General features: G+C 44.3%; 1 protein-coding gene across 2 annotated transcripts in view; it reads left to right on the top strand.

The window, feature by feature from the left end:
• Positions 1-20,891, top strand: part of tsc1b (TSC complex subunit 1b) — a gene marked incomplete at its 3' end in the record, with an annotated part of 39,307 nt that extends 18,416 nt beyond the window's left edge. For both annotated transcript variants that reach the window (XM_084324300.1, XM_084324299.1), the window contains exons 14-22: positions 1,425-2,073; positions 4,997-5,040; positions 7,478-7,644; positions 11,371-11,553; positions 12,326-12,436; positions 16,486-16,608; positions 17,577-17,764; positions 19,600-19,773; positions 20,240-20,891. In XM_084324300.1, the coding sequence (XP_084180426.1) occupies positions 1,425-2,073; positions 4,997-5,040; positions 7,478-7,644; positions 11,371-11,553; positions 12,326-12,436; positions 16,486-16,608; positions 17,577-17,764; positions 19,600-19,773; positions 20,240-20,891 (2,291 nt within the window). The remainder of the gene's footprint in view (positions 1-1,424; positions 2,074-4,996; positions 5,041-7,477; positions 7,645-11,370; positions 11,554-12,325; positions 12,437-16,485; positions 16,609-17,576; positions 17,765-19,599; positions 19,774-20,239) is intronic.
• Positions 20,892-21,154: the final 263 nt, after the last annotated feature.

A 21,154-nucleotide genomic window follows, 5' to 3' on the forward strand; every position in this document is an offset into this window, starting at 1 on the left:
CGTATTAGGGGGTGGGAAACTGATGGGTGTGGATCGGGCGTTGTGGACAGCGACTCCTACAGGTCGGTTGGTGCGTGAGCCTCCCACGCGTTACTCCTCGCCACTGAGAGATCGAGCTGCGCAGGTGAAAAGATGCGACTGCTGTTACCTCAAGTACCGGAGGGGACTTGTGCTATGTATGACTTAGTCCACATTGCAGCCGGCTTGTGGGAGGCAAGAAACAGCGTTCGTGACAGGGGAGGGTTGAATTGGATGATACGAAATTGGGATGGGAGAAAATATAGAAAATGGGAGAAAAAGTGGATAAAAAAAAAAACATTCAGAAATTCAGTAAGCTGCTTATTTACCAGTTTTTCTAAGACTTTTGAAATACAGGGGAGTATTGAGATGGGTCTGTAACAATTTGGGTCAGCCTGAGTGGGAGTAAAAATGGCAGGAGGGTTTCCCAGATAAAATAATTCTTGGCTCTTGCTGTGGGGAGGGAGGGAGAGGGGAGCAGGGAGGATTAGCAGAGCCATAAAGATGGACTTGATGAAATGCTGATAAAAAATATTGCCCATGCTCGCCTTATCAGTGACTATAAAGTCACCATCAGTGAGTGACCGAGGGAGCTGAGAGGGAGGTTTGTTTACAAGATCTCTCACCGTCTCATCAGTGGTTAAGTAATTAAGTGGTCGTTGTAGTCATTTTAATAGGTCAGTTTTTAGTTCAATGATGCTTTCTTTTTTAAATATCAAGTCATGGGTAATGCCGCTTGCCCTTGCCTGAAGTGTTGAGTGTTGTAATAGTTTGTATAATACAATGATTTGGATTGATTTTAAAAACTATATATACATTTTCAGATTTTTCACTGCATAAAGTCCTGTTTTTTCCCCCCCACGGTATGGAACATTGTTGGTTGATTTCGTCAGTCTGTATGGAACATTGTTGGTTGATTTTGTCAGTCTGTATGGAACATTGTTGGTTGATTCCATCAGTCTGTACAGAACATTGTTGGTTGATTTTGTCAGTCTGTATGGAACATTGTTGGTTGATTCCGTCTGTCTGTACGGAACATTGTTGGTTGATTCCGTCAGTCTGTATGGAACATTGTTGGTTGATTCAGTCTGTATGGAACATTGTAGAGGCCTGTGGTCTTCTGTACACAGACCTGCCACTTTTCTCGAATACTATTGGTTCAAAACACATCAGTCAAAGTGTAGATGTAGAATGAAGAATTTCCTCCGCACACAAACATGCTTGTCTGGCTCCTAACAACAGAGGAATGTTCCCCGATGTGCGCCAAGTGTACGGAACATCGTTGATCTATGTTAAATCTCCAGCTTTTTATTCAGCTTTTATATGATGTCATATTTGTTGTGTTTATGATGATAACATATTTGTACATTTTCTAATGTTAATAATAATTCTATCTCCTCTACCAGCTGCCATAACAGAGGAGCTACTGAAGATCACGGAGGAGCAGAGGGACCACAGCAGCCTGAGGGGCTTCGACTCTCCTTTCTACCGCACCACTGAGACACTGACCGGCCCGCAGGCCCAGGAGAAACCCCCGTCCAGCACCCAGCCCGGCGGCCCCATCCCAGACACCCACGACGCCGTGACGACCCCGGACAAGGCGGACAACGCTCCAGGAAACGGCGATGGCAGCGGCGGAGGAGGAGGAGGAGGAGAAGGCTCGGCCGCTGGCCCGGAGCAGCCGTGGTCCTTCCAGCCCGCGTTCACCCCCATCGAGCACCACCTCCACCGGAGCCCGTCCGCCCCGGAGGAGGACGGGGGGGTGGCCAAGTTCAGCCTGTTCTCCCCCAGCCCCTGCAGCAAGGCCCCGGCCACCATGCCGTACGAGGCCCTGTTCGACCTGGCACTGCCCAGGGCCGCCGCGCTCTTCGTGGCGAGGAAGACGTCGGAGGCACTGCGCAAGGCGGCGGCGTCGGCGAGGCTCTTGCAGCGGGAGGAGGGGCTGGAGGACGGAGAGGAGGAGGCGGAGGAGGGCATGGTGTCCGCCTCGCCCCTGGAGGTGCTGGATCGCCTCGTGCAGCAGGGCAGCGACGCCCACGATAAGGTGCTCAAGAGGTGAGAGGCGTGCGGGGCGAAGGTCCAAAGCGGTGTTTTTATTTTAAATTTTTTTTACCCAACCTTCCGTCCATCTGTTGCCGTCTAGAACCATCTGGCCTGTGGGTCTTTCAGTATTATAGCCTGTTTCGCGGTGTAGACAAAGTGAAACGTGTTGTTTTGATCCGATGCTCCCCCGATCAGAGCCTGGCTGCTGGGACGTTTCCAGTCGATTGCCCCGTAATTTAGGCAGGATAACCCGCCCGGTTCAGAACAACATGCCCATTGTCCGTAACGCCGCCTGCCTTCTGCACACACACACACACACACGCACACAAACACACACACACACACACACGCGCACACACAAACAAACAGGGAGTCAGTCAGCAGAGACTGTGTGGGCAGAGTCGGAGAACAATCTGGCTGTGGTCATGTCATCTCCCACCAACCCCCGCCTTTTCACTATTTTTCCTCTCTAAGCTGAATAACAGGACACTGGAGGATACGGTCTGTAGCTGAACCAGAACACAGGGCCTATAGAGAGGTCCAACACGGTCCCATCAGAAAGCGTAAATAAAGTACTAATCGACCACAGGAAAAAAGGGTACATACCGTACGTTATGTCACAGCCATAAGACATATATCTACGTCCAAAACAAACACCACGACCAGGAGTCGAGCCAACAGTGTTTGTGGACCAAGCCATCCACGAACACGGCAATACTAAATTATGGTGGTTCATTTTCACATTCATGGTTCATGGTTAGTTTAAAGGAACACGGCAACTTTTGGTGAAATTTGCTTATTTGCCATCTACCCTGGAGTTAGACAAGCAAGATACCCTTTTCTTCTCTGTGCATGTATTACTTAGGCTTATGGAACAGCCGCACCGTTAGCCTAGCTTAGCGTCATTCACTGGAAGTAGGTTTGCCAGTGTAGCCTAGTTCCCAACAGTCACAGAAATACAACTCTAAAATAGGGATGTCCCGATCCGATCACGGGATCGGGGCCGATCATGTGATTTTCCGAAGATCGGGATTGGCAAAAGATAAATAAAAAAAAATCTGTATTTTTTTTATATTTTTTATTTTTTTATTCAACAAACATGACCATGTCCATGTCTTAAACTCATACTGAGGCCTTAGTTTTGGTTTTAAATTGCATATCATCATTCATTTATTTATTGTCACACAGAGCAGAAGAATTTTGCCAAAACAAACGCATTTCCTTTGATTTAATTATACAAATTATTTATATCAAGGATTGCAATGCCTTGCTTGAATGAAGTTAACTTTTCACCTGGATAATGTCAACATTCAGGGTGAATGTAATGTGAGAAATTGGGATGAAAAAAAATATTATAATATTTATAAAAAAAGAAAAAAAAATTGATCGGATCGGGAAAGATCGTTATCGGTAGATACTCAAAATCACATGATCGGGATCGGATCGGGAGCACATTCTTTTTATCGGGACATCCCTACTCTAAAACGTTCATGTAAACATGTTGTGACCAGTGTATTTACCACGTGGAGAAAGAAAATTTAAAAAAAATTAATTGCCGTTTCTGTTTTTTTTTTATTATTATTATTATTATTATTATTTTTTGCGTTTTATCGCTTTATTTCTACTGGGCAGTCCAGTAGGGAGAGACAGAGGAGGAATGGGAGACAGAGTGGGGGGAAGATATTCGGCAAATAACGACGGGTTCGGGAGTCGAACCCGGGTCGGCCGTGTCGCGGCTGAGCGCGCTATGTGGTTCGCCACTGGGGCGCCCCACATTTCCGTTTTCTAAGCAGATGATTTCATCATTAATCATTTTTGAGGTGATGAAATCACTGCGCCCAGGCAGCAGGGGTTCGGCAAAAAAATTTCAGAGTATATATCTGCTTAGAAAATGTCATATTTATTTTTCACGTGGTAAATGTCACAACATGTTTACAGGAAAGTTTTGGAGTTGTATTTCGTGACTGTTGGGAACTAGGCTACACTGGCACACCTACTTCCAGTGAATGATACTAAAATAGGCTAACGGTGCGGCTGTTCCCTAAGCCTAATGCATGCACAGAGAAGAAAAGGGTATGTATCTGCTCGTCTAACTCCAGGGTAGATGGCAAATAAGCTAATTTCCCAAAAAGTTGGCATGTTCCTTTAAGGTAACAGTAGTGTGGTTAGGGTTTGGGTGAGGCTATAGGAAAAGTACGTCTCGCTAGTCTTGAGGTAAAGGCACTTGCCTCCCATGTGAGCGTCCTGGGTGGGTTCTCCTGCAGGGGTACTCAAAGGTTTTCTGAAAACGGTAAAAGTTAAAATGTCTTGAATATGTAATATGTGTACTTATTTGTAATATGTACACATTGTAAATGTTTGTAAATACGTCAATATATTACTTATGGCTATAACATAACATACAATATGTACCTTGTTCCTGTGGTTGATTATTACTTTACTTACAGTCGGGTTCATGAATATTGGCATGAACACAATTTCCTTATTCTGGCTCTGTACACCACCACAATGGAAATGAAACAATGTGCTTTAAGTGCAGACTTTCAGCTTTAATTTGAGGGTATTTGGGAATTACAACAATGTATGTGTCTCTTCATCCCGCTGTGTGACCTTGTTGAGTGTAGGGATGTCTCTGGCTAATTCAGGATTTTTTAGCTGGATGGTTAAATATGTTATTTCCTGGAAAGGGGAAAAAAGCTAGTATGTGATGTGGTATAGAATTCTAAATACAAACCGATGATAAAAACAAACTAAGTGTACTATTGACTATATTAGTCTAAACAATGATAATAAACACCGTACTCATGCCTAATGTGTATACATTAGCAAAATAATACAACAAAAGACAGCAGCTACAGTATGATTGACCACCACATGAATCTGAGGTTGTGTTTCCTGTTGTTACTCACTGCCTCTGCGACTCTCTCCTTTTCAGATTACCTTTGCCAAGCAAGTCGGCAGACTGGACGCACTTTGGAGGTAAGCAACCAATAACGGCTGCAGGAGCACCATTGTCTTTGAGTGGGAGATCTGTCATGTGGCTGCTAGAGTTGGAACATTAGCAGCCTGGTACAATATGATGTTTCTATGGTTACTCAGTGGGACGTGGACGTTTATTTTTTCATTATTTCTTTTTTTATATGCAGATACGGCCAATGGAGCACATTTGACTTGCTTTTCCATCATGTTTGATTACACCACTAGTGACTTAATACCACCATCATGTTTGATTACACCACTAGTGACTTAATACCACCATCATGTTTGATTACACCACTAGTGACTTAATACCACCATCATGTTTGATTACACCACTAGTGACTTAATACTACCATCATGTTTGATTACACCACTAGTGACTTAATACCACCATCATGTTTGATTACACCACTAGTGACTTAATACTACCATCATGTTTGATTACACCACTAGTGACTTAATACCACTATCATGTTTGAGTACACCACTAGTGACTTAATACTACCATCATGTTTGATTACACCACTAGTGACTTAATACCACCATGTTTGATTACAGCACTAGTGACTTAATACCACCATCATGTTTGATTACAGCACTAGTGACTTAATACTACCATGTTTTATTACACCACTAGTGACTTAATACCACTATCATGTTTGATTACACCACTAGTGACTTAATACTACCATCATGTTTGATTACACCACTAGTGACTTAATACCACCATGTTTGATTACACCACTAGTGACTTAATACCACCATCATGTTTGATTACACCACTAGTGACTTAATACCACCATCATGTTTGATTACAGCACTAGTGACTTAATACTACCATCATGTTTTATTACACCACTAGTGACTTAATACCACCATCATGTTTGATTACACCACTAGTGACTTAATACTACCATCAGCATGAGAATGAAGTAGGGACTGTTGATCATTCTAGCTATGCAAGTTCCCTCCCTTCTCTCCCTATCCGCCCTCCCTCCCTCATTGCACTCAGTCATGCAGAACAAGAATCTGTCTAATTTTCTCCAGCTGCTGATCACGGTGTAGACGGGGGTGTACGTTGTGTTTCGCCAAAGCTCTGCTGCCAACCTAGTGTATATTGGAAGTGGGAATTATAAGATTGGAATTGAGTCGGTGTTCCCCTGGTTGTTTTGTGATCATGGAAGTGATCTATTGTTGATTGTATGTGAAGCAGCACAACTCTACAAAGAACTTGTGCTTAACTTCTAGTATGTAACCTCTCTGGGTGACTGCTGACATCTTCCAGCAACTTCAGGAGATTTTTATCTCCTGCTCTTTTTTTATTTTTCATTCCATCCTCCTCCTCCCTCTGTCTCGCTCTATCTCACTCTCTCTCCCCCTCTGTCTCGCACTCTCTGTCTCTCGCTCTGTCTCTGTCTCTCTGTCACACAGTATAACTACATAAAACTCTGTAGTCATAAAGCAGCAGATTCATCCATATTGAAAGCATGGTTCTGAATAATATTTGAAGCTCTGATGTAGACTGGATAACATGGAGAGGTAGACTGTATAACATGATAACATGGAGAGGTAGACTGTATAACATGATAACATGGAGAGGTAGACTGTATAACATGATAACATGGAGAGGTAGACTGTAACACGGAGAGGTAGACTGTATAACATGGAGAGGTAGACTGTAGGGACGGCTGGAGCAGTGCTTACTAGTCTTCAAAGGGAAACTTAATCTTACCTTCAGAGGCTTAACTCTCCATTATGATGACCACAACTTTAGTGCTGTACAGACATTAAGCCCTTCGTACTCCACTTAAACTTGAAGACCTTTGAATAAGTAATCAAGTGACAGTATAATTTATGAGAGATACCAAATGCAGTCTTATTACCCCTAGTTATTCTTGAGTTCAGTTAACAAATGAATGAAGTAATCTTTTCAAGGGGAACTTCAGCAAAAACAATGCTTAGCACATAATCTCACTCTCTCACTCTATTCAGTTTTGCACACATTAATTTAGTTTAGTGACCGTTATCGAGAGTGAATGAGTTGGAATAATGGCCGCGCCATTGATCCTTGTGTTTAGTTAATTACAGTTCAATAAAATGATAAGGTAGCGGTCCTTTTAAGACGAGGTACTGATACCATATCATTTCATTGAGCTGTAATAAGAAAAATAAAAAAAACACAAGGATTCAACGTCCCCGATGACATCACTGGCGGCGGCCATATTGAAACTCATTAATTTTCAATAACCGTCAAAACTAAAACGCACAAATGGCTTTTAGAGTTATCGGACGCGTGTGTGAGATTATGCATGTTTCTTTTTAAGTCATTTTGTATAACGTGGCAATTAATCAGGACAAACGACTTACAAAACAGCACCCGCTCTTGGCGTTGTTGAGTGTGTGACCCTCTCCTTGGCTCCCCCCTCCCCCCCCCCAGGCTCCGCTCCCCTGGACGAGCTCCACACGCTGCGCAGCCAGCTGCTCCTGCTGCACAGCCAGCTGCTGTACGAGCGCTACAAGAGGGAGCAGCACGCCGTGCGCAACCGCCGCCTCCTCCGACGCATCATCAACGCCACGGCGCTGGAGGAGCAGAACAACACCATGGTAACTAACCACAGAGCCCGCCGCCCGCCGCCACCACAGGTCCAATCGGGAGGACCGCTGGTGCCGTCGCAAACTAGTTTATTGATTATTTGCTCTCACGTCGCGCTCGGGGGGTCAGGAGGCCGGAAGGGAATCCCAACCGGAGCGCGTGACGTGAGAGCAAAATTAAGAGCGTTTGTGAGTGTTTCTATGGAGACGGAACTCGTATTGCGCGTGTGAGTGGGGATGGTAGACGCTAGGGCTGACCCTTATTAGTCTATTAGTCGACTAATCGGTCGAAAGGGGCCGTAGTCGACTAACCAACCTCTTAGTCGAATAGTAATAAAAAAAATATTATAATAATATTTTTTTATTTTTATTTTTATTTATTTTTTTTTATCATTCTTTCCAAAAGAAAAGAGGCCTAGAAGCGTGGCTAACGCTAATGGCACGCATACCAGAGGCTAACTGCCTACGAAAACAGGCACAGAGGCACTGAAAGAGGATTTCACCCATCTAATGAACACACTAGACTAGACAAATATCAAGATGTATCCATCAGTGGACCAATTGCATGCTTTTGCAGGGGACAAGAAGCCTTCAGTCGACTCCTTCAGACATTAAGCACCCCCCACAGCCCAAATGGAATGATAAAAAAAAATAATAATAAAAAAATTCGAATAATTAAAAGAATATTGTACTTTTTTTTTTTTTTTTTTTACCAATAGTCGAATAACGGCAAATTTTGGCCAATCATAGTCGACCATCCAAATCCTTAGTCGGGGACAGCCCTACGACGCTATTTGCTTTATTTGACTTTTGTACATTGCCAAATCTGAGCAAACTTCCTTCATTTCATTTGTAGTGTAGTGAATTCAACGGTTGCAGATCTAAGCCTCGTCTCTTGCCGCTGCTGTATTTACAGGATAAAAATGACCCATTTCTCTCGAGTCTCTTTTCAAATCCTATACAGTCGATGAACGCTCGGTGCTGCCACCACTGGTCGTCAATGAGATCAGCACCTTGACCTGACGGGTTAACAGTGATAGTAAGTAACGTGTTTTATTGGCGACCAGGCAACATCGAGCTTTCATTGAGCTTTCCCAGAAAACCACAGGAGAGCATCTCAGCTGTAGGATTTGAAAGGAGACTTCGGAGAGAAAGGGGTTAATTTGATCCTGTATTTCAGCAGAGGCTTGTGTTTTCACCACCAGCCTTTGTCGAGACTCTTGGAGCTTTCTGTTGATCCCTTCAAAAACACAATGCAAACTTGCAATAATTAGTTAGGACGAGTTTTGACTTAACCCTCACAATCCACGGCAGTTCGTTATAGAGCTTTGTATAATAAGAGTGCTCTTTATTAAATTTTTTTTATTCTAATAATAGAGTGCTTTTTAAAATGTATTCTATGCTGTCTTTTAGACCCAAGGTGTGCTCTCAAGGTGGCGCTGTGGTTCCTAGGTTATAGGATAAGTTACTTAAAAGCATCGGGGCGACAGTGGCTCGGGAGGTAGAGCAGTCGTCTGGCAATCAGGAGGTTCCCGGTTAAATTCCCGCTCCTCCCGGGGGAGCGTGTCGATGTGTCCTTGAGCAAGACACTTAACCCCTAATTGCTCCCGATGAGCAGGTCGCCACCTTGCATGGTTGCCTGTGTGTGAATGTGTGAGTGAATGGGTAAAATGTGAGTAACGAATTGTAAAGCGTTTTGGATAAAAGCGCTATATAAAAAAGCAGCCATTTACATCGTACAAAAATTACTAGGCAAACACCATCCTATCCTGATCACCAAGCAGTGGGATGTGGACTCACCAGAACCACAAATGATGCAAAAAACACTTAACTATCAATGAGACCTGCTCCGCAACACAGAATATCAATGAGAGAAATGTCAATAATGGAGCTCAGAGGGACGGGGTTAAGATAAGGACGCTCCATGCCTTGCTTCAGCGTATCTCATCGTGGTGGGAGAGGGTTAACGCCCTCAAACCTTACTCATCGCTTCCGGGAAAGAGTTCAGCAGGCTATTTAGTGGCTAGTCTGTTTATTGTGCGTCTATGTGACTTATTTTTGGCCAAAACAATATGCCACAGTCCATTATCTGCTGATGACAGAACTTCTCAGGCGCTTCTTGCCGCCGGCGGGAGAGGATAACCGTGTGATGGAAACACGGCGTCTATATACTACAACATCCAATGTGTTTTTAAAAACATTTGAATTGATCATGATACATATCCTCGTGGGCCGCTGAATCAGTCGCCGCGGGCCAGGTTTTAATTGAATCAGTTGAGTTGTGTATCTCAGAGCAGTGGCGTTAGATAAGTGATGGAATCAATTTGGGCAAAGTGAGATGCTTTGATTTGGCGTAGTTTAACTTTTAAGTCATCTTTCCCCTGATGATGAGCCATACCTCTGTTGTGTGAACACAGTATCATATTACCATTGTTTTGTCATTATTTGATATTCCATTTGCAATATGCCTTGCAATATAATTTCTTTCTAGTTTGAACCCTTTTAAAGATCCCATGAAATGAAAAAACAGGAAACTCTTTTGTCTGCACCTAGTTCTCATCTATTTACCGCTATGTGTCAAAATAATTCACAAATATATTTCTTTATGAAATTTTTTTTTCGTAAAAAAAAAATCCATTGGTTATTCTCTTTCTGGAAAAAAGTACCTAATCCGGGAGTTGCGTCACTCTGCATCCGAGGGTGAACATCAAAAACCCTGCCCCTCCCCCACCTTTATACAAATTGTAATATCTTAATACGGTCGGAGAATGTTTAAGAATAACTATTCTGTTCATCATCTTCACCCTCTCCTCTGGTGGTATCCCTCCACTTATAGTATAGACAGTTATATCATTCTGGACTAAAGCATATTTAACAACAAATGTCTTCTCATATGGGGTCCCGGGGAGAAACTATTATCAAATGGGTTTCCATGGCCAATTCTGTATGAATGTGGGGGCGTCACTGACATGCCACTGTGTGAGAACCACAACAAGCGACCGCACTGAGGACTCTTCTCGAGAGGGCAGAGGCTGGTATGCAGTGCCTGCTGTTTGACAACCTAATTCCCCCGGCGTGGCTAATAGAGTTATCTTATCATCTTATCTCTTGTACAGAACATGGGGGGAAAATGCCTGGCAGCTTAAATCATTCATTACCACATTCCTACGCAGAGAGTTGGACGACGTTCCCACTGTCAAAAACATCTAGCTGCCCAAAGAGGAAGTAAACTAAACGGTGCTCCCTATACTCCTGTTATTTTCTCTTGACATATTGAATAAATAATACTATTATATTATTGTTCCTCTCATATGTTTTAGTCTATTTTATGAATAAAAACTGAAAATGAGTTGAAGAAAGTTAAATAATTTTATTTCACAGCGTCTCTGTGCAGCCTCGTTTATTCACCGTGTCCATGGAAATGACGATGCACATGGCCATAAAAGTACGGTTTCCTTACAACGGACGAGACGGTCTGTTTACTTTTATGATTCATAAATGTTCAGACGAGCTAAATAACCTTTGGTTATTTGTGATACTCTTTATTGCTGCATTTTTATCACTAATTTGGTCACGGATGTCCAGATTTGGTACAGTTGTAAGGCACTTGGGACACAAGCTCTGCGTAGGAGTGCGATTCATTACTATAATTTTAGCATTTATCGACGGATACAAGAGAGCGTCTGTCGTCTCATATTCTGTGTGTGTGTGTGTGTGTGTCTGTGTGTGTGTGTGCAGAAGGACCAGCTGAACCTGCAGAGTGTGGACATCGTCTCCCTGAAGGAGAGCCTGCAGGTGGAGCAACAGCGCTACAGGCAGCTGTGGGAGGACCGGGAGAGCGTGGTGACCAGGCTACATACCCAGGTTAGACAGCTGCAGCAGGGCCGAGACGACTTCTACACCAAGAACCAGGAACTGCAGGTACACACATGCACACGCACACACGCACACACACACACACACACACACACACACACACACACACACACACACACACACACACACACACACACACACACACAATTGTCAAAAGAATAACCTAACATTTGTAGACTTAGTGATTTATTCAGTACAGCAGAGATTGCGATTGTCGAAGCTAAGTTTGCCGCTACATATGTGGCCAGTTAGATAGATAGATAATTTTTTTGGTCCACTTTCATGGAGATTTGTCTGTGGCTTCACCATGGTTGCAATCAACAAGACAACACAATACAAACACCACACAGGCATAAAAAACATTGACCCAAAACAGCCCAATACATAGACAAAAAGAGAAACAACAAAAAGAAGGGTACCTAACCAGTACCATGGTAAAAATTTTAATCTTAAGAATTCATCAGAGCAATGGCATGTGGGATGCAACTAGATCACAAAGAAGAAGGGAACATTAACAAGCTAGTCCATAGCTAACTGGCAGCAGGTGTAAATCACAGCTTAGCTATGGAGGAAAGCTCGGTCTTTCTCGCCTAAGTGGTATTTTTTTCATTTGTATTCTTTATTATCCTCTGCCTTTTTCTCTCTCTCGCTCTCGCTCTCTCTCTCACTCTCTCACTCAAAAAGCCAATTTCCTGGCTGCCATTGGATATGATAATGTATTCTTGGCCTCGTGCATGTTTTGGTTTAAGGGGAACTATAAGAAAGGATTGTACTGTATTTCCATGGCTGTTAACGTGTGGTGACCGTGTGGTTCCAGAGCAAGCTGCAGGAGTGTCAGAAGAGGATGTGTGAGCTGGAGGCGGAGCTGCAGGGCGCCAACAACAAAGTGGGCCACACCGGTCACCTTCTGAACCAGATGACCATCAAGGTACAACCTCCACGCTCCAGAACATAGTGATACCATCTGACCTAGAAGCACTGTTGAAGGGAGGTGACCGCGGGTGCTATGTATAGTATCCCACGGTGCGTTGCATTCATAAGGAAGTATTCCTCTCTGTGGGATCAGTGTGCGCTGCCAAAATCCATTCCACTTGCAAAATGTGTTCCATCCTACTTCCTAGTTCAAAGCAAGGAAAACCATAAAAGAAGGAAGGGTCATCACGTCACCGAGTGGCGCGTCAAACGCACATTGGTGCCAAGTGTGGAAATGTTCAGTTTGGCCGACATTGTGTTGAATGGGATCAGCCATCTCTTTGTTTATGACCTGTTATTTCAAACAGGTTATTATTACCTCGGATGTCAGAATCATCTGCAATGTGTTGTATTGTTAACTAGCTAACGTTTTTATATATTGGTCGATGTATATTTCCTCTCAAACAGTTTGGATATTTTTTATTTTATTAGTGTGCTTGGCACCAAGCAGAGCATAGAATGCTGGTATATGGATGTGATGACCCTTCCTTCTTTTATAGTTTCCTTTGTTCAGAATAAAGTGATAAACTAATACTATATAAAGTAGGGATGGACAAAACAAAAACGTTATTTCCAGGAACAAAAGCATTAATTCTGAAAGTTACATCGTTGATGCTTGAAATGTCTGAGCTTCCATGTTAATGTATGGTTTTGTTCTTACTTAACTCATTCTCTGCCACGCTGGGAACGGGATATGGCTATGTGCTGCCAGCCTGCCACGCATTAAACCAATGGAGTCGGTCACCTTGTTTGCAGGGCTATAACTATATTCTATATTATAGCTATGGATGCAATACTATGGCCCATTTGACATCGAGTATCTACCGTTCAAGATGTGAAAAAGAAATTATTTTTCCATCCATACATTCCCGTTTTATACCATGGTGAATATAAGTATGGTTTTAGAGCGGTTTAGGGTAATTCCTGGGAGGCTAGTAATAGCCTGCGCCGTATATTATACTTAATCCATTGGCATTTCGTCCCTATACAGTACACGCTACAATAAAGAATTCAAATGCATATGATCGGTATTATGTTCCATCATGAATGCATGAAAGGGGGAGTCGTTTCTGATTAATTGATTGTCAATAACGGCATTTGTTAGTACAACAACATACGCTGATCAGGGCGATGGCTATGAAAACAAGGCACAATCAAAGCTGAAATTGACGTTAAATTGCTCTTACCTGTGGCCGGTGGGATTGTGGCTGGTAGATCCTATGTCCATTTGGCCCACGACATATCCCACCACAGCATAATGGATCGCGGGTCCCCGAAAACGATTCAATGCATTTCAAAATGGTAATGTCAATCTTTCATCATATTTATAATCAGTTTCCATTGTATTTAGAAACACAAACGGACTGCCTTGATAGAGAAGCTAACGTTAGCTAGTGGACGTCGGCCATCTTGGCTAGCAAGCCATGCACAATGCTAACATCATCAAGCTGACAAACTGAAACCATAAGTGATGGAAATTGTTGTATAAGTCATAAACTGATTGTGTATACAATGGCCAGTTGATGTTACCATTTTGAAATGCAAATATAAACTTGAAATAGTTTATAGGATTAGGAACAGATATGATGTAAGCGGAACGGATTTGGTACCACACCTGAATCACTGCGGGAAATGAATGGGTCAATGAGTCTGACACAGACAACACAACGTCAAAATGTAACATCTGTACTGGATCTGCTAGCTAGGTAATGAAACCAGTTGGCTTCAGTTAAAAAATACAAAGCACCCGTGGCCATTGATTTACAGGTTAAGCCAATGTTAATCTCCCATATCAACCGATTACACTGGTCCCATGAATTTTTACATTACAATTGTTACAATTAGCTTCCTCTACTTGACATCCCCTTTCAGCCGTGCTTCTTCAGTTCAGTTCAGAGTTTTTATTTGCCACATGGAATAATACAATCATAGTTTCTTCATTAAAAAATCATAAATAGCCATTCCATGGACAAAAGGAGCAGGAAGAAGAATAAATCTTATAATTACCTGCCCCTTATTCCTAAACTAACATGTATTTTCTTAATGGTCGGCGTATAACCTTATTTACACAAATAATCATTTATACCATTATAAAAGAAACACAATCCACAGTTAAACAAGAAAAATTTAAATAATAATAATAATGATAAAGAATAAAAAAGAAAAGAAAGAGAAGAGAAAAAAAAAGATCTCACTATTCAGATCACATTTTGATTTTCATACTGACTAAATATTTTTTTTTTATACATTTTTTTGAATTGATAAACACTGTTACATCCCTTAAGCTCGCTATGGAGAGAATTCCATAACTTTACACCAATAACTGAAGGACACATCTGTTTAAGTGTGGTACGTGCAAACTGATGTTTAAAATTGTATTTTCTCCTACTAAACTCACTTTCTAAATGAAAAAGATTTTGTAGTTTTTCTGGCAGTGTATTATTTCTTGCCCTAAACATAATTAACATTGTTTGAAACTTAACCATGTCTTCAAGTTTAATTATTCTAGCTTCCGACCTGTAGAAAAACAGCCACGTGAGATAGAAAGGAGCCTCTGTGCCCTTGTACACCTGGACCCATGTGTTGTGATTCTATCTCGGTTAAGAGAGTCACTCAGTCTGGCAGTCAGGCACTTAGACTCTTGAAGGCTACATATCCACCTCATTATCAGGAAAAATAATGAACACAATTTTTTATTAAATTTCTTTTTATTAAAGTTTTGATTTATTTATATACGCACATCGACAGTAAAATCATAAAAAAAAGAAAACGCCCAAAACTCCAGGGTAAATGCACACAAAAAAAAAAAATATTAGAGCCTTTAGTATCACGGCGGTATGATATCATCAGTGTTCCAGCAATGTTATGTGTAAAGAAGCGGCCCCATGCCCTCTTAAAACGATCCCCTTCATTATTTATTCCAGATAACATTTGTTCATATGACACTATTTCTCAAGTTTCAATTTTGTTTTATTTGTCACATATAAGATAGGATATGAATACATTTATTTATATTGCGCCCCCCCAACCAATAGTTACATCAGCCCGGGGCGCCCGCCTGGGAAAGAAGAAAAACAAAAAGACCGGAAACAATACAAAAAACAGACACAAATGCATGCGGGCCAACCAAGCAGACAGAGAACAGACGGACATAAATACACCTGTCAGTCACACTACAACACAAAACTAGCTCAAGGATTGTCTATGGAGAAAATGTGAGTTTTTGAGCATGGCCTTAAAAGTCTATAGTGTTTGCAGATTTGATGGTTGTGAGCTTGTTCCAGAGTTTCGGCGCTGCAACTGCCAAAGCACGGTTTCTGTAGCAGCAACACCATTTATTGAAATCAAATAAATGTAATGTTTCAAATGTCCTTTTTTCCCCCCCACACTCATTCTTCCATCTTAACATAAGGGATTCACCAAAAACCAGGGATCTCACCGCAGCCAATGAGTTGTTCAGTTGGTTTGGATACAAGGTCCAATGAGGTTACGGTTGGGGTCGAGGTAGGGGCGGGTCTACACACGAGATCCCTGGATTTTTAAGCTGTTACAGAACTACAGCCAGGTCCCTAAATATTTGGACATTGACACAATTCTCACAATTCTGGCGCTGTACACCACCACAATGGACCTGAATATGAAACAAACACGTAGAAACGCTTAGTAATTTGTATGTAAATACCCTCAAATTAAAGCTGAAGGTCTGCACTTAAAAGCACCTCTTGAATGTTTCATTTAAAGTCCATTGCAGTGGTGTACAGAGCCAAAATGGCGTCTATGTCCAGATATCTATGGACCTGACTGACTGTAATCATCAGTGAAGTTCTGCTCTCCCACCCCGGCTTGCCACGGACCGATAATTTCCACCGTCTATAACGCTCCTCTTGAGCCCCTCTCGCCTTGTTATTGATCTGCTCCCCAAACGCTTTTGACAAGGTTGGTCTGTAGTGGTAATTGCTGTTTTGTCCTCCCATTGTCATTGGCTGTCCTGCGTGTCCTTCACAGCTCAGCACCAGTGAGAGCACCCAGCAGCAGATGAGCTTCCTGAACAAGCAGCTGCTGCTCCTGGGGGAGGCGCATAAGCTGTCCATGCAGGAGCGGCATCACGTCGGCCCTGACAGCACCAAGGTAGGGCTGTGTGTGTGTGTGCGTGCGTGTGTCTGTGTGTGCGTCTGTGTGTGTGAGAGCTGTGGAGGATACATACTGAGGCGAAAAGAGGAACACTAATTGTGTTTGTAGGGTGTCAAGTGAAACTCTGCTCTCCAAGCGCCGTTGGCCTTTTACAGGGTTATCTGCGGGGTATTAAAAAAGTCTTACGATGTATTCGATTCATAATTCCCTCAATTTAAGGCGGCTTAGAAGGTATTCAAAAGTCTTAAATTTTATTTGCACGGGTATTTGATTTGAATGGGAGATGAAATGATATCAAATATTATGTTTTTGTATTCAATTCGTGTTTTTTTTTTTTGGCGGGGCTTACTTACCGTGACCTCGGTGCGTCTGGTGGGAGCTCGTATTGAACACGCAAGATTTAAAATTGGCAGTGTTCAGTGTTTCAGTGTGAAATTGGTATTACATTTGGCTCTAAGTGGTATTAAAAAGGTCTTAAATGTAACTAGTTGAAACCGGCAGATACCCTGTTCTAGTATAATGTATAATGTATTTCTTAAATATAGCAACACCCCCCCGGCATGAAGTGTGCCGTCTTCTATGTATCGCTGCTGTCGGGACAAAACCTCATAACTCAATTTTTTTTATTTATTTTTTATTATATAAATCAACTCCGTAGATCATCCTCCATATGTGTGTGTGGGTTTTACAAAGTTTAAACAATGGGAAAGCATTAAACCGATCATCTGTCTAAACCTCCTAACTCTATTCACCCTCAAATCTGTGTTAGTTTTTTTCATCTGCTGAAAAGTTGGGTTTTTGGAGTTATGAGGTTTTGTCCCGACAGCAGCGGTATACTATAGAGTCGCCACGCCGTGCGAGCCTGGGTTTTTAGGAACTGCTAAATATCACATCGTTCCCATTTACCCCCCCCCCCCCCCCGAACACAATGACCCACCGCCCACGCTCCTCCTCCGTGCGTTCAGGAGGCCCAGATGCTGCAGGCGTCCTGGGGGAAGGAGGCGGACCGGCTGAGGCAGAGCCTGCTGGTGCAGGGCCAGAAGCTGGAGGCGGCGCAGCACAGGGTGGCCGAGCTGGAGACCCACCTCTCCAAGAAGGAGCACCTCGTCGCGGAGCAGAAGAAGTTCCTGGAGGATGTCAAATGCCAGGCCAAGTAGGTGCAACGGGGGGGTCAGCGGAGTCATTAGGGGTCAAGGGGTCAAGCGGACTACACACTACACTGACTTTACTTATCGTATGCGTGCTGTGCTGTTCACACCGTATAACTCCATCGGGGATCTTGAAGTCGTCGTGGTTTCACACTACTACACGACAGTGGCTCAGGAGGTAGAACGGTCGTCCGGTAATCGGAAGGTTCCCGGTTGGATTCCGGCTCCTCCTGGCAGCGCGTCGATGTGTCCTTGAGCAAGACACTTAACCCCCTAACTGTTCCCGATGAGCAGGTTGGCACCTCGCATGGCTGCCTCCACCGCCGTCGGTGTGTGGGTGAATGTGAGGCATAAGTTGTAATGTGCTTTGGATAAATGCAGTTCATTTACCATTACTGACTGATCAGCAAGGGGGGGGGGGGGGGGGGTGTACACACTACACTATATTTCACCAGGAGGAATCCCTGATGAGTCAGTCTTTGAGATGTGACAGGTTTTGGTCATAGAAGTATTTGTTTTGGCGATTTCCCCTTTGCTCTGAGAGGTTTCATTCAGTAGACGTTAAGTTAAGAGCGACTACTCTAATCCTAGTTTTCACTCTCCAAAGATATCTACCCACCTATAGTATAGACGGTTATGGAAAACGTCTTCTCGGATGGAGATCCTTGATGAGAGAAAACCTAATGGAATGGGGGACCGTGGTGTATCAATGGTGGGGGCCGGGTCGGGCTCTCCACCTCTCGAAGCATGTTTGGACAAATTGGACCGTCAAAGTACATATTGTATCTGGATCATTTCCCTGATGGTTTTCTGGAAAGCACTCGAGCAGTCGGTCACTCACTAGGGTCACCACCAGTGGGTCTGTGATACGTTTTGGAGGCATCTATACCAGTGGTTTCCAACCTTTTATCTTAAAGGAACACGCTAACATTATGGGAAATGCGCTTAGCGTCTCCAGAGTCGGACACGAAGACGAAGAATTTCCTCTCTGCGTTCAGTAGAAACTATCCAGCTGCAAGCTACCCTAGCTTAGCACAAATTAATGGAAGTGGATATGGACCAGCTAGCTCAGCTGTTGGCCAAAAATAACTGTTGGCTAGGCTAGTGGTCCAGCCAGAGAGCTTTCTACTGAGCACACAGAGAGGAAATTGATATCTATCTTCTTGTCTGACTCTGGAGAAGAGAATGTTCTCTATAGCACCTTTTAAAATCAAGAAGGCTTTGGCGACCCCTAGTGGGGGCCGGGACCCCCAGGTTGTAACCACTGGTATATGACTATACTATAGGGTCTATGCTTCTACACTTACATGTGTTGATGGTGAGAGCATCCTATCATCTCTTTTTCTCCTCTCCTTGGTAAATGGTTAATGGCTGCTTTTTTTATATAGCGCTTTTATCCAAAGCGCTTTACAATTTGTTACTCACATTTTACCCATTCACTCACACATTCACTCACACATTCACACACCGATGGCGGAGGCGACCATGCAAGGTGCCAACCTGCTCATCGGGAGTAATTAGGGGTTAAGTGTCTTGCTCAAGGACACATCGACACGCTGCCCGGGAGGAGTGGGAATCGAACCGGGAACCTCCAGATTGCCAGACGACTGCTCTACCTCCCGAGCCACTGTCGCCCCTACTTCTCACTCTTTCTCTCTTTTTTCTCTCTCCTTTCTCTCTTCTTTCTTCTCTCTCCTCACTCCTTCTCCCTCTCTCTCTTTCTTGTTTTTCTCCATCTCTTCTCTCTTTCTCCTTTCTCTCTTCTCTCCTCACTTTTTCTCCCTCTATCTATATACCTCTCTCTCTCTCCCTCCCTCCCTCCCTCTCTCTCTCCCTCCAGGGGGGAGCTCCAGGCATCAGACAGCAGGTACCAGGCTCAGAGGAGAGTCACCCAGCTCCTTCAGACAGAGCTCCTGCAGCTCTACAGCAGACTGGAAATGGAGGCTCCTGCCTGCGCCGCCATTGCCTCACCACCAGGGGGCAGAGCTGACACACACACTCCTGCAGAGTCCAGGTGAGACAACGTAGGCTGAATTTCAATGTCCAGACTAAGGATTTGCAGACTGAGCCCTCACAGACTTGACTTTATGTCTGAGTTCTCAAGTCCGGGAGTCCAAGAGGGTACAAGGGTTGGAAGAGAACAGGCATACCCCTCTCAGTCAGCTGTGCCAACCCTACTACCCCTCTCAGTCAGCTGTGCCAACCCCACTACCCCTCTCAATCAGCTGTGCCAACCCCACTACCCCTCTCAATCAGCTGTGCAGTAACGTGTCAGTGTTGAACATGGGTTTGCACTCGATGGAGTTATTATTAAGTGAATCTTTATTTTCCCATGATAGACAATGTTAGACATGGTAACTATAGAGGAAATTACTTATTCATATAAGTAGGTTTATGTGCTTAACGGTACAAATGTTCCACCAAAGGGAAACATCATTTTCAAGAATATATTTTGTTCTGTTTCCCGTCGTCGTCCACAGTGTCACGGTGCCAGACGGACCAATGAAAACCAACGCCAACGAGGCGTCGGATGACGCGCCACCTCACCACGATTCCCCTCGGGGAAACGGCAGCACTTTATCGCCCGGGCAACCAAAGGCGACCAACCCTTCCAAGACGACGGCCAACTCCATCAACGGCAGCCAGGAGGAGGCCCCCCCAACGCCCCTGCTGGTGGAGCCCCCCTCCCCGCCCTGTCCCTCCGCCGACGCGCCCCTCACCGTGGGCTCGTACCCCAGCGCCAAGAGCTTCCTGGGCATGAGGGCGCGGGAGCTGTTCCGGAACAAGAGCGAGAGCCAGTGTGACGAGGAGGAGCGGCCGTGCCCCCCCCCGCGTCTCGCCGGCCTCTGCCACGACCTGAAGACTGAGCTGTGCGTGGAGCCGGGGCACCGCCCGCGGGGGCACCGCGCTCCCGTCGTCCCTGCCCCCGCGCCCGCCGCCGCCCAGGGAAGCGCCCACGTCACTGTGCCCGCCAGGGAGCGCCCGTCTGAATCCAAGCAGCGGGCCTCCAACCAGGAGAGCCCCAGGAGGAAGGGTGGGGCGGGGCCCGGGGCCGGCAGGGGCACACGGCCCAGGCAGCAGCAGCAGCTAAAGATCATGGACTACAACGAAACACGTCAGGAGCACAGTTAGAAGACACGGGAGAGGGAGGGAGGGAGGGAGGGAGGGGAGAGACTGAAGTATAAAGGAGAGACACGGACCCGGGAAGCGTGTATGCTTTCCGCAACGCAGTTGTGTTTCCGCGTTCCCGTTTTTTGCGCTCTGATTGGCCGAGTGCGCGCATGAGCCGCGACAAGCCCTTCAGCCGGGCAGGAATACTCAGCTCTGCTTAACGCAATTTATACAAATGGAAGTATTGATTACGCCGTAACGGATCATTAAAAAATATATACCGT

This window comes from Notolepis coatsorum (genome assembly GCF_963971535.1).
Source record: "Notolepis coatsorum genome assembly, chromosome: 11".
Taxonomy (NCBI): Eukaryota; Metazoa; Chordata; class Actinopteri; order Aulopiformes; family Paralepididae; genus Notolepis; species Notolepis coatsorum.